A 14193-nucleotide genomic window follows, 5' to 3' on the forward strand; every position below is an offset into this window, starting at 1 on the left:
GTTTCATTATGAATTCCTCCCTCCATCTACATATTTAAAATTTCTTGTCTTAAGTTTATATTGATAAACAATCAATATTTAAAAATAAATTATATTTATCATACATAAGTATAAAACAAGGCTTATAACAACTGGCATACGCTTATTTTATATTACACAGTATACTACACCCTAACTTATTTTCTTCTAAAAACTACTTCTTTCTTCTTCCAAGACAAATATGTTAAAGCCTATGTACTCCAAAGAATACCTAGTTCGCTAAAACCTTAGGCTCTGATACCAACTTGTCACACCCCACCCAGGATGGGGCACTAACAGTGACCAGACGGAACATACTTACAACGAAAACTTAATCTTATAAAAAAACTACTAAAATATTTATTACATGTCTAACTATTACACACGCTAAAAAACGTAACGGTAATAGAGTAAAACGTCTAAATTCTTCCATCGTTTAGCAGCTAACTCTGTGTCCTTATTTATCAGCCTGAAAAACATGCTCGGGTAAAAATACGTCAGCACATAGCTGGTGAGTCACATAAAACGACATATTTAATAAAATAATACTAAAACAATTTTATTGATCAAGTATGAGCTCATTGCATGCCATGCCATAATTATAACCCGCCCGCTTCACGTTAAAGCCAGGTCAACATTATATATTCATACATACAGACTTTACGTACGTTTACTGCTGTATTAAGTGCATGTCCCCTCGAGAAAATTTAATGATCATTATAATATATATAACACCTTGGGTGCCACACCATATGTGACATGCAAATACAAGATCAATCACAGTCCAAACAGTTTTATGAGCATGTATCAGAGTTTTGAAAATAGTTTAAGTAACTCACCTGAACAGACTTTCTTCGGCTACTATGGCTTATCCCGCTTTAACTGGAATCTATAATTTAATAAACTAAGTACTTAGATATATATATATATATATATATATATATATATATGTTCTAACACTCATAGACCCTTTGCACAACATCTACCATTAACGTGCACAACTATTCCAGCCCAAACAATATCATGGTTCATCAACCATACCCATTCATTTATAGTCTATCTTAACCATTCATGATAAAAGTGGTCATACCATACCACAATCTAGTTGTGCACGTACTAGACATGTGCTACGGTTATACGTCCTACTATAGTGGGTTGTTACCCTTAAGTCTCCAGTTAATTTATTATAAATTAAAATGTTAAAAGAGATACAATTTCGACCTTACGGGTCATCTGTTGTTTCCTTACCCCTAACACATAATATTTGAATGTTATTTTATAATTAAAACTAATTAATTAAAATATTTAAAGAGCATACCTTATGAATAGGTCTTCTTACTCAGAGGACGTTAAAATGTGAATTCACAAATGAAATTATCTTAGTATATATAAGAGAACTTAACCATCTTATATGACCAGTTGTGTGTTCTCAAAGTAATTGCAATACTTTATCATGAAATGAAGATTGATATATGAATATGTGTATATCCTCCATGCACTTGTATGGTTTCATATCCCAAGTTTTATTAGTTTTATAATCAAATTTTCAGTATTATTTTCATTCTATGCGAGCACACAAACGTTAACTTCGATTTCATTTATCAATATAGTATTATTGTTGTTATATTATTAGAATTAGTTTTGCTCAAATCTCATTAATCTTCTGTAACTTTAAAAATATAACGTTTTATAAAATTACAAATTTGTCCTTAAAACATACTCATTTTTCTCTACGTTTCGACCTAAGTTTTGTTTAAAACGGAACAATGTCAAACATAATAATTTTATGATGTGTTTATAATGCTAATTGTATGGCCTCAATATCTCATATAATCATTTTACTTGTTTATCAATATTTAAAACATGCGCTTTATATATTTTATTTCTGACCATAAAACAAGATGTTACATGTATATTTATATATATATATATATATATATATATATATATATATATATAAATATATTTTAATCTTACAAGTCACCCATGTCCCTTTCAAAGTATAGTTAGTGGGTTTAGACTTGGGTCTTTATTGAAAAACCCAAATTACTTACCACTACACCACAATAGAAAGTGATGGATTGTTTCATTCCTACACCACATTGGAAACCCAAGTCACTTTAGAACACGCAATCTAGTCACAACGTACGAGTCTTAAAACTAGCTATTAGTATATAGTTTTGTTGCATTTTTGCTACTCTTAAGCGCTTTATTTTCTTTTCCTTTTTCCTTTTTCCTTTTTTTCTTTTTCTAAACATAGTTGTTTTACAACTAGAATCCACATAAATCCTAGGAATAAAAATAGACGGCATGTATAAATTATGCTCAAAACCGTGATCGAATAGCCAAAAGAAAGCATGTTGAACGGTTTAAGATACAAACACGGTTTAGCTTCCACATCTTGGTAGTTTAACAGTTCTGGTCGGTTTGAAACTTGAAACCGGTCACGTAAACAAAACCAGACGTTTAGCTTTTATTATTTATATATATTATTTTCCAATGTATGTATTATCTTGCTTTTAATCGAGGCGATGGCTAAAACACAACAGGGGAGGTGATGCACAATGTTTTCACAAGACGTCTAGGACAAGGTGGTGATGCGGTCACATCACCAGAAGCAATCCGTCTGCAACCTGTATTCGCTGATGTTATGCAAGATGGAGTAGGTTGGATTCGTACATTTAAACGACGAAGAACCTAGAGAAAATGAAGCTGAGAACAGCCAAGTCTTTTAACCAACACCCTAAAAACACTACTTTTTTTTATTATTTATATTTGCTCTCTTTTAAAGCTTTATAAACTTGTATCGTGACTTAAAACGTTAAATACTAAACATCATGCGGTACCTCATGCATAGACTACTATATAGTAGTTTAAAAAAAATACTAAATAAATTATATAAAACTTCCCAACCCAACCAGTTTAATTGGTTTGTCATTTTCCAAAACCGAAGTTAACAGTATGTTCAAAACTTTCAGACTTGCTGAGGTTGTTCATATTCAAGAAAACACGTCATTTAGGATGACAATACGTCACGTTTTAACGGGTTTTGATCATCACGACACGTTTACATAATCAAATTCAGAAATCCATAAACTACTCAAAAGACGATTTTAATTAAATTCACATAAATGAAAAACCTACTCGTCTTGGTCTTTCTACCTTCTCTTCTTCCTTCCACTAGTCTGCAACACAAATCCATACTCATTAATCAAGTGATTTTGTGAAAAGCATGTTACACTTGTAATATATATAAATAAAATAAAATAAAAACGGCACAAAGATATTCACCGGCTTCTCAAGAACTTCATGAATAGACGTAAAATTTGGTTCCGACTGATTTGGTGTACCCACCGGAATTGAAAGAGGAACCTAATGAACACACATGAAATGTTTAAAACGGTGCATATTGGCAATTGGTTAATTAACTTTATTTAGAATACAAATGAACCCCCACATAATTAATTTTCTGAATGTACGAACATGAACAAGTAGGCCTGTAAACGAACCAAACGACCCGTGAACCATTTGGTTATTTAATAAACGAACGAACATGAACAAAATTTGTGTTCATTTATGTTCGTAAATGTTCGCATTCGTTCATTCATTTGAATTTGGTTATGTTCATTCGTTTAGGTTCATTTATGTTTGTTCGTTACCTTTGTTTAAACATTCATATAAGTTTCTTAGGCCCGTTACATTTACATTTAATTAGTTTAAGATCATTTATGTTCGTTCATATATATTCAATTATGTTTGATTGTTTATGTTTGCGAACCTTTTGTTTATGCCATTAACAAACGGATATAAACAAACGCGTTAATTTTTTAACGAAATAACATGAACAAAAATAACCCGTTTCGTTTAATTGTTTTGTGTTCAATTGTTTGTTCGGTTAAATTTAAATGGATTGATATGAACATGCTCCGTTAATGTTCATTTATTTACATTCGTGAACCATTTGTTTATACTGTTAGCGAACATATATAAACGTGCACGTTCTTTTTTTCTAACAAGTGACCCCAAACAAACAAAACCCTCTCATTTAATTGTCCGTGTCTGATCTTTTGTTCGGTTAAAATTAAACGAACAAACATGAACATGCTCCATTTGTAAATTGTTCGTTTACATTATTAACCAACGAACATACACTAGCATGAACAAGATCACATTCATTTTTTTAACTAACGAACAAGAACACATTCATTTTTTAACTAACAAATATGAACAAAAAACCATGTTCGTTTAATAGATAGTGTTCGATCGTTTTTTCGGTTAAAGTTAAACGAACGAACATGAAAGTGCTTCGTTCATTACATTTGCACACCGTTCATTTATACCGTTAACAGACGAACATAGATAAACACGAACCAGAACACGTTCATTTTTAATGAACAAACACAAACGAAAAAATTGTTCATGTTTAATCGTTTGTTTGGTTAAAGTTAAAACAAATGAACAAACATGAACATGCTCCGTCTGTGTCTGTTTGGTTTGTTTACAGGCCTATAAACAAGAAAAACCATTCGTTAAAATGTTCAAGTTCATCGGTTTGAACGGACAAGTATCAGGAATCATAACTTACATTATTAGGAACATTCGCTCCAACAAACGCCTTTTGCATATTAGCCATCATAGACACCATTGCAGACATCTGAGCCGCCATTTGTGAACATGTTTCCTCCATTGATGTAAGTCTCTGTTTCATTTCGTCAACCTCGACACTCTTTGCCTCCACCATCTTCAGAGCCGCAGCATGACTAGGTACTATGGTTCCCCCATTGGACTCAGACTGGGACCCACTACCTTTGTTGTTATTATCCGCTCTCATTAGGCGATTGAAAGCATCAGACTGGGACCCACCACCTTTGTTATTATTATCATCCACTCTTGTTAGGCGATTAAAAGCATCAGACTGCGACCCACCACCTTTGTTATTATTACCCGCTCCCTTTACGCGATTAAAAACATCAGACTGGGACCCACCACCTTTATTATTATTATTATCCACGCGATTAAAAGCATCATGTTGAGTTGGAGTTACAGGTTTACGAAGTTTGGCCTGTAAAGAAAATACATGTGATTAATAAGAAGTCCAATGAAATATAAAAAAAAAGTGCATAATATGAGATTTGAGTTTTTGAGAGTCTTACAATTACAGAAGCTGCTGATTCATTCACGGGTTGACCGTTTTTGCGTGCTCGGGTCTTTATAAGTAGTTCTGCCTGTGAGAGTTCCCGGCCGTCACCTCTTTTTTCCTTCTGTAAACAGAAATATTTAACAAGTCAAAGAACTGCTAGTGGCTAGTAGTATATAGGCTTAATATCATAGAAAACCAACATATTTTCTTATTTTTCATGAAAAAGTTGTCAAATGTGAAAAAAAGCACTAAAAAGTCCCTTGACCCAAGTCCCTATACTTGTCCATCATAAACGTTTTTGTAAAAAAAATGAAATAATGACTTGTTACCACTTAAATTCATGAAAATATTATATACATAAAAAAGTTGAATTGTCACTTAAATCAACTTTTTTTACCAATTTAAGAAGTAACAGGTATTTTTTACATATTTTTTTTTTACAAGTACATGCATTCTAAGCAACTGCAGTGACTTTAATATATCAAGATCGGGTTGAGGGACTTTTTCGTGTCTTAAAAACATGAAGACGTTTATACGCCAAAAATATGTTGAGGAACATTTACGTGAAAAATGATAAATATATTGGTGTTTTATAGTATTAACCCTGGTATATATAAAAAAAAATAATAAAAATACAAAAAAAAATCGTTTTAAAAAGCCTGAGGTTCTCCGATGTTGTGTGACGTTGCTTTATGCACAAGCAAAAGCTTCGTTTTGCCTCGTATATTTTGCATATCAGCCTTTTTATTTATAATATTTTCATCCCTTTGGTTAATTTTACATATAAGCCTCCTACAAACACTAACTTTGACCTAGATGTATATGAACCACCCACCTTGCACTTTTTAAAACCAAATAATGGAATTACCTTATTAACAAAATTATATTAATATAAATACAATTACCTCCTCCTCAAGTAATCTAGCAAGGCTTTTTTGCCCTCCGGTGTGAATAAACTTCACCTTTGCACGATTGGCCTTGTTTCTAGCACTAAGTTTCTGAAACATCACAACAAAATTACATCACCGTCACCCCCCTTCCAATTTAACAAACTTTCAAAACACGTTGGATACTTCAAATTCATGGAACACGACACGGACCTGAAATTCTTCAGAGCTCCACTTATTAACAAGAACCGACCATTGATCAGGAAGAACCCGCTCATCACGCTCTGCAAGGCGTTGCTCGTCAGTTTCATGCGTATCATAGTAAGATGACTTAAGATACGACTTAAAGTTTCTCCATTTACTTCCAATTGACAACAGCACTTGCTGTCTATGACCGGGTTCAACATCAAACGTTGCCTGTAAAATACAAATAATATTAATGCAATGTTTTAAGATACCCAAATTAAAAAAAAAAAGTTAAAAGCTCTTCTTTACATACCAACACTTTCTGCCACATCTTCTCTTTGTACTCTTCGGGCATTTTGCTCCAACCTGAATAAGTAAGAGGGGCCATATTTCCATCTCGTGATATGTGTCCCAAAAAGTTAGTTAATTTAACAGCCTCGGGACCCAAAGGCTGACCCTGCTCATTGGTTAAAACTTTAATCCTTCCAGCTGTCAGTAACAACTTTTGGCGGTCTGCTAGCCCTTGAAATCTGGACTTCTTTTTAGTATTTTCCAAATCTGCTTTTAGCAAATTAGAGTTAACAAACCAGATATGTTTTATATCCCAGATAGTTATGGTAAAAAAAATGAAATCGAGTAGATACTTACAAGGAGTATCAAAGTCAGACTCGTCCTTTTCTGGAGAAGATTGTTGTTGACTAGAGCTCTGCTCAGGTTGACCAGCCTCGGGTTCCAGCAATCGGGTAAAATTGTTGACAAGAGGGCTTTCATTTTGTCGGTTGGTGTGCCTCGAGATGAAAGATCCTGTACCAGGCTGGATATCTGAATGTGTTTAATTAGAAAGTTAGAAGCTTTATACAAGAAAATAAACAAATGCTTTCTGTTGTATTCTTATAAAAAAAAATAATAATAAAAAAGCTAACACATACCTCTGTATATAAAGACATTACGATACTCAACAGCAAACATAACAAACTAGTAACCAACTAAGGGGGTGTTTGCTTGAAACTGAATGGATCCATTCAGAGGAAAAATCTGATTCGCTCAGATTTGAGCGTGTTTGGTTGGCCAAAATCACACATCTGAACCGCTCAGTTTACCTCTTATTCAATCAGATTGAAATTCAAGCTGAATGATTCAGAGGACTATTCTACCCTTTTCCCTAATAAACACTAGATCGATCTTCTTCCCCATCCTTCATCGACGTCCATCTAATCGTCGTCGATTACAGGTAACGTTACAACTTCACAGCCGTTGATTTGACTCCTATCCACAGCCGTTGCCGTTTATTTCCGGTAAGGTTGCAAATTCAGATTCAATTTGAGAATAGAAACCCTAGATAAATGAATTTCTGTTTCTTTAATGGCTTTTTACGAAATTACAGTTGAGTTTTGCCTTTTATGATTGAATGCATGTCCTTTGTTCTCAAACTTGTGATGAAGTGTGCATTTTGTTGCTTGCAGTCATATACCTAATTTAGACTAGATGTTATACGTTAACAAATTGATTAAAAGTAATCCGTCATTATCGTTTTCAGCTAAAGTAATTTGTAAATCTGTTGCTTAAATCATTGCAATCAATCATGCGTTTTCATTAAGGAGATAAATAACTTGCAGTTGATGATTATTATGTGCTCATGCTCTGTGATTTTTAGGGAAATATGTCATAAAAACAATTGAATGATTGTGTTATGCTTATCAAGTTATCATTATGAATTAACTCTACTGCGATATTATAATGCATTGTGTTAGACAGTAGATAATTAGATATGCGTTTTGATGTCTAAGCTCACCAATTTCTGAAAAAGATGAATGGAAACATCAGGTTGTTTGTCATTGGTATACGATGAGAACACTATGTTTTATTACCCAATTTTCATCCAAACAAAACCCTTAAACAAACAAGTGAGAGAAAAATATAAATAGATTTAGAAGCTTATAAAAATACTTAAAATAATAGTTAGTTGATTGATTTATGTAACAAAAAAAAAGCATTTTGCTGCAGGTCAAATGGGTCGGTATAAATGAAGCAGCACAACCATTTTCTTTGTAAAACATGTGAATTAGCTTATACTGGAATTGCTAAACATGTGACTTTGTTGTACCGGGGTAGTTTGGACTTTGGATACATTTAAAAACTCAAACCGGGAAGGTTCAAAACTTTAATAGTCTTTTGGATTGAAGGTTTGTTCAAGTATTTTATAGAGATCAGTTTAATTTGTATGTAAAAAGTCGTTTGATTCATGATTATAACAGATTAATGTTTTCTATCATTATAAAGGTGTTAAGATTGGGTAACCATGATTCTCTCAATTTTCCATTCAGATTTTGATCAGAGTTTCAAAAATCATATAAAATAAACCGTATATCCAATTGATGCGTTTAATATATTTTCGGAAAGCTTGTCAAGTCTATTTTTACTGTTTTTGATCATAAGAATCGAAAAAGGACATTTAGGTGGGTTAAAATAATCTCGAACAGCAGCTGTGCAGAAACTTGTGAAAGCTTAAATTTTGTGTAATTGATATAAGAATTTTTTTTATACCAAGTTGTGTCCAAAACAAGTGTATGGTATTAATGATCAACTGAGACTATTGAAATATATTTGAATAGTTTAAAGAGAAGACATAATTACAATATTGTGTCCAAGTTCTTTTCAAACGGGTCGACGGTTAAAAAGAAGGGTAAGTTGGGAATCATTTCAACATCGTTGTTGAAATGTTAACATAAGCCCTATCTTGTTATGTTAATATGTTTTAAGGGTAGTTAAGGGTTGCATCAGGTCAAACAAACTCACATATGATAAAATTTAATTGTATGCCAATGAGAAACGCGGAATTGACATGTAGGTGGCATCACCAATGCTATTTTTGGCATAGGGTATGCTGCTATGCAGAAGATTTGATGGCAGGTTGCTGTAGTACGCTTCCTTACGCAAGGTCAGAGTATGCTACCCTTCTGCCAATCTGTTACTTTATGGAATTCAAATGTGCTTGATTGAAAAATTGTATTAATATGCTGCTGGTAAAGCAGTGATAAGACTGGTGACCCGTTAATACAAACTAAAGAAGTTATTTTGTTGATGAATTGACTTTTTGGTCAAACTTTACTTTCGGATAGAATTGGCTTTTGCAGGTGGATATATGAGAAGCAACTGACGGGCTAAGGTGAAACAAAAGTGACGGTCAATGGAGATATCAAAAGACGTTATGCTGGTGTTTGGTCAGGAGACTTGACTTGGTAGTTATAATTAACAAGGGATACACTCTCTAATGTGTAGAAAATATGGAAGCAACTAGGTTCGTCGCATCGCGCGGGTCATAATTAGTTATAGCTATGAGCCTATGATGGTTTCCATTACTTTTTATTTGAATAGTATGTTTCCATGAATGAAATTCAACTTGTATACAAACTTTCTATTTGGATTTTAGTATGTTTCCATGGATTTTGAAGAAACGTGCACTTCGGATTTTCTATCACATTTTGTTGTTTCTTTTTATAATTATTTATCATTCAGAGCTTTAACCGAACAGATACATTTCTTTCAGCACGAAACAGTTCAGAGGGCTAAAATAGTCATTTTGCATGGTTATTCAGAGGTACAACCAAACAGCCTTAACTGGTTCATCACTTACCGGCTCAGAGCCTCTTAATCATTCAGACCTCTTAATCATTCAGCACTTAATGATTCAGTACTTGCCAAACAGCCCCTAACTCAATATATGCATCACGATGCACTGCTTTAATAAACAGTACAAATTTTATTCCTATTAAAAACCAACCCCGGACGACAAACCGAACGCTGCCTTAGAAAAATCTTAGAAGAAAAAGATATCTAGTGTCACTCGACTAGATACACCTCGACATAAAAGTATAGCTAAAAAACATTTATATTTTTATAGAAGCGTCTTGTGACATCATATTCTTACTGAATGCCCCTGAATCTCTATAAAACACAGCTTTGACAGTTACAGCATACTATTTGTTGTGCAAATCTGGCCAACAATGGTCAAATGCAGAAATAAAATGCCATAATATAAATAATGAAATGTCCATATATTCAAGAAAATAACAAACAGCAGAAAAAAAAAACTAGATATTTAATAGAAAGGAGTCGTGTTAACGTATTTAGTCTCTCTTTTACACATAATTAGAAGATATTAACGGCACCCTAATGGAATATACTGTCATGAGTTGTCAATAAACACAATGTACTTGCGATTTCTATCTTTTTTTTTTGTAACAAGATTATGTTTTGTTAATTCTAAAACTTCAAAAATAGATAAAAAGATAACTTTATTGAGATTATTTGATATATTTAGTATTTAATTAACTTTTTTGATTTTTTTAATGAAAAATCTCTTATAATTGGGTTATTACAGTTCACCAACTCGATTATTAACCTAATTGGTTATCCAGGTTTGGTTCTAGGAGATGGTCAAATAGAATTAAGACTATATTAAATCACTAGGATATCACAAAAACGCTTACATAGTAAATAGTAATAAAAATGGCGATGTGTGGGGTCCATACCAATAATAGCCGGTGTTTGTTCCATTTGTAATTTGGCTGCAATCCAGTGCTTCATAAAGAACGTCTTGACCCGATTCATGAGCTTCAAAATGTGATCACCCTTCTTATTATAAACCACACAATTGTGCCAAATATATTCAACATCCTTAAACACATCTGCTGAATTCATGTACTTGACACCATTCTCAAGGTTGTCACATACTGTACCAAAATCCATTGGTGTCTTGATAATATCAAAATAATCCTGGTTCAAGCTCCACTAAATTAATTATGGAAAATCATCGTATGACACAACAAAACAAAAAAATAATGTGATTATACAATGCATAATAAACTGTGTTTATGAGTTACCTTTTTATGAACAGTTCATAATCAATAAAACAAGACTTTCCAAACGTTAATAAATATGCACCAAAAGTAATCCGAGTTATTCATTTCTTTATCCATGAAGCACGCACGTCCAAAAAACAAAATAGTATGTGAAAATAAAAATACTATTTAAGAATGTTCATACTAAATAAAACAAGAACTTCGAAACGTCTATAAACATGCATCAAACGTTCATAGTATATTTCTCGATTCGTTTTCGTCATGTAGAGTTTAATAAAGAAACTATTTAAGAATGTGGTTACCGTCACCACCATTTTCACTTTTTAGTGCAATCATTACATATAGCCTAACTAAAATAAAATAGTTTTTAATACATCAAATGACGAAAATAAGAACATTGAAGACATGAAGCAATTTATTTCTACAAGTATGATATTAGATTCAAACAGTAAACTTACAGGTATATCAAGTGCAACGGGATCTACGGGCCTGTTAAATGGTTCCGCTGCATCCAAATTCATGGTCTTTTTAATTACCTAGGGTATAAAAAAAACATCTTTAACCATAAATCCATGATGCATAATTTGTAAAATAATACGATATAGTAAACTCAAACCATACCGCTAGTGCAAAATCCAATTCGTTCTGCTTGTAGTCTGCATTTTGATGCGATTCGACATGAACTTGAGCCACTGGTCCATTGCTGATCGGTTCATCCACTAAACTCCTAGACAAATTAGCCATACCACCGGCTTCCTTGGATATTTCTTTAATAACGGACGCAATCACGTGACTCAATCTGTTGGTATCAAATTCCATCATTCCATTATCATTTCTTCCTACCATAAAAGAACCAGTTCTTTGAGCTCCGGTTTCCATCCGCATTGCAGCGATGCTTCCAGAAGTTCTTTCATCGGTTTCAGATTTGTATAAACCAGCTTCATTTTGCTGTGTCTTGTTTTTTAATATTGTTTTAGCGGTTTGCTTTTTACATGAACGTTTCCGCTTCATTGTTATGCGTGTCTGAGAGTTTAGATCATGTTAACTAGGAGTGAGCATAAACCGAGCAAGATCAACCCAGATTATTTACATTACAATAGGGTTAGTTCCCGAATCCTAAGAATACCATTAAACAGGCCCGGGTTGGGTTTCATGAGTCTGACTAGTTTCTTCTCTTTTCATAAACCGGGTAAGGCCCGTGAGAGCTGACCCGGTTATTCACAAAAGGGTCGATTCTGGGTCCTAAGAAAAGAATACCATTAAACGTTGGGCCTGACCGAATTGCAACAGATAATACCAAATCAGCAGCTCTTAATTCTTGAATTTGAATATAATATTATAGGGTTTTAGACCGATGGAGCGGTGATTGTAGTTACCACTGAACAGGAATGTATTTGATTAGCAAAATCAATCAATCAATCAATCAATTGGGTAACTAATAATAATTTATATTATATTGATTTATTTGTTAAAGCTAAAGAGTAGGAAAATTAAAAAACTGAACTTACTCACAAATGGCGATTCAGAAGGATTTGTGGACGACGAGATAGCGACGGAAAAGGGTTAGGGTTTTATGGGTGACTGACACTCTGGTAGAACTGAAAGACACGCACTAATTATTAGGACTCATTTGTTGTTATTTTGATTGGAATGGATAAAATAAAATTAATACCTTCATTATCTTTTAGCCTCAATTTGGACTACTTGTCGATCATTGGCTCACCTAATCATTTTTCAAAAAACCTTGGCGTACTAGGTTGGTACATTTCTGACGGGAAACTCGTACGTCAATATGTTCAATTAGTCCCGACTCAAAGACTCTCTTAGGAGGATACCCACCACAGATAAGAAAACCTCTCCATTTTTAATGAGTCTTTATCGAATTTCATTTTCGATTCTAAAAACGAATAAACCTAATAACAACTAATCATTAATTAAGTTTTGTTGTTGACTTAATTCAACTATAACTTTAGCTTAATATGACTAACCTCAACTCAATCCACTAACCTGAATAAATAAAATGTTTATTCAGGTCAACGATCGAAACAAGAATTAGAATTCGGTTTTGAACTACTTGAGGTTGGTTTAGTTTGGTTTGGTTCGATTTTCGGTTACAATAAAAAAAAGGAAAACTTTAAAATGAATAAATCGAAAATCAAAGACCAAACTGAAGAATACCTCTCGAATTTGTAATATGTTGCCACATGTATTTGGTTGATTAATTGCTTGTTAAAATTATGTTTTATGTTTGGTCTATTATGTTATAATTGCTAAAATTATCGAACAAAACATCTTGTTACCCAGAGTCGCCAACTAAGACACGTACACCTTCTACCACCATTTTTACTAATTAACGACGATGATTTTTCTTATTATTCTCTGGGTGCTAATGTATTTTTAGTGAGCATGAAAGTTGGCTAAGATTTCTAACCATTTTTATGCATTAAAGTTATTGTTGTGTGATATATATTTTTTATTTTTTTATATTTTTATGTTGATGATGTAGACGTCCAATGCTACATTGTAAGATACGCCACAGCAGGCCCGAGCAACCGAACTAGATACAGTAGGTAGAGGTGCACAAACCGGTTTTTTTAAAAAAACCGGTTCGGTTATTAACCGGACCGGTTTTTTTTTGCCCGGAAAAAAACCGGTTCGGTTAATAACCGGTTTTTTGCTGTCAAAACCCTAACCGGTCTAACCGGTTAGGACCGGTTTAGAAACCGGTTAGAACCGGTTAATAAACCGGTTTTTTTATTAACCGGTTTTTTTTTTTTTTTTTTTTTTAAATTTCGCGGTTTCAAATACGAATATTTGTTTTTTATATTTTGTACTTAATGAAGACCATTATTTTTTCACAGTATAAACAAACCGGTAACTACAAGGCAAAACGGTAACTACAAGGCAAAACGGACTGACCGAAGCCATTCTTTGCTTTCGTTGTTAGGGTTCTTTGCTTGGAAGATGAGTATGAGTGTGTGTTGGTGAATGTGTTTTCAACAAACCAAAGATTAAAAACACATAACTTTCATTTATAGTTTTTACATTAAAAATACAAACATTAAATCGTTATCGCATATTCGTAACTCAAAAATACAAA

At 33.2% G+C, this 14193-nt stretch overlaps 1 protein-coding gene across 3 annotated transcripts; it reads right to left on the reverse strand.

Annotated features, from left to right (window-relative positions):
- Positions 1–2937: 2937 nt before the first annotated feature.
- LOC143595862 (uncharacterized) lies at positions 2938–12673 on the reverse strand. Of its 3 annotated transcripts, XM_077074780.1 has the most exons (13): positions 12606–12673; positions 11715–12116; positions 11552–11629; positions 10764–11007; positions 6880–7053; positions 6545–6789; positions 6259–6462; positions 6064–6156; positions 5172–5279; positions 4885–5080; positions 4604–4824; positions 3310–3390; positions 2938–3203 (listed from the first exon to the last, which is right to left on the reverse strand). In XM_077074780.1, exons 2-13 carry the CDS (start codon positions 12102–12104, stop codon positions 3177–3179), a joined length of 2061 nt encoding a protein of 686 aa, XP_076930895.1. In that variant the 5' UTR covers positions 12105–12116; positions 12606–12673; the 3' UTR covers positions 2938–3176. The 3 variants fall into 3 exon arrangements, with proteins under 3 accessions (XP_076930895.1, XP_076930893.1, XP_076930894.1); XM_077074778.1 differs by having other exon boundaries at positions 4604–5080; XM_077074779.1 differs by lacking the exon at positions 12606–12673 and having other exon boundaries at positions 4604–5080; positions 11715–12143.
- Positions 12674–14193: the final 1520 nt, after the last annotated feature.

This window comes from Bidens hawaiensis, unplaced genomic scaffold (assembly GCF_021521415.1).
Source record: "Bidens hawaiensis isolate Kalapana, Puna unplaced genomic scaffold, B.hawaiensis_p1.1 tig00045588_1, whole genome shotgun sequence".
In the NCBI taxonomy this organism is placed as follows: domain Eukaryota; kingdom Viridiplantae; phylum Streptophyta; class Magnoliopsida; order Asterales; family Asteraceae; genus Bidens; species Bidens hawaiensis.

Excerpts from the sequence above, each read along its gene's own strand:
- LOC143595862 (XM_077074778.1), bottom strand. The coding sequence starts at position 12,104 with ATGAAGCGGAAACGTTCATGTAAAAAGCAAACCGCTAAAACAATATTA. Across the intron at positions 11,630-11,714 it reads AATTGGATTTTGCACTAGCG|GTAATTAAAAAGACCATGAA; the intron begins GTATGGTTTGAG and ends TTTATACCCTAG. Across the intron at positions 7,054-10,763 it reads ACAAACACCGGCTATTATTG|ATATCCAGCCTGGTACAGGA; the intron begins GTATGGACCCCA and ends AAACACATTCAG.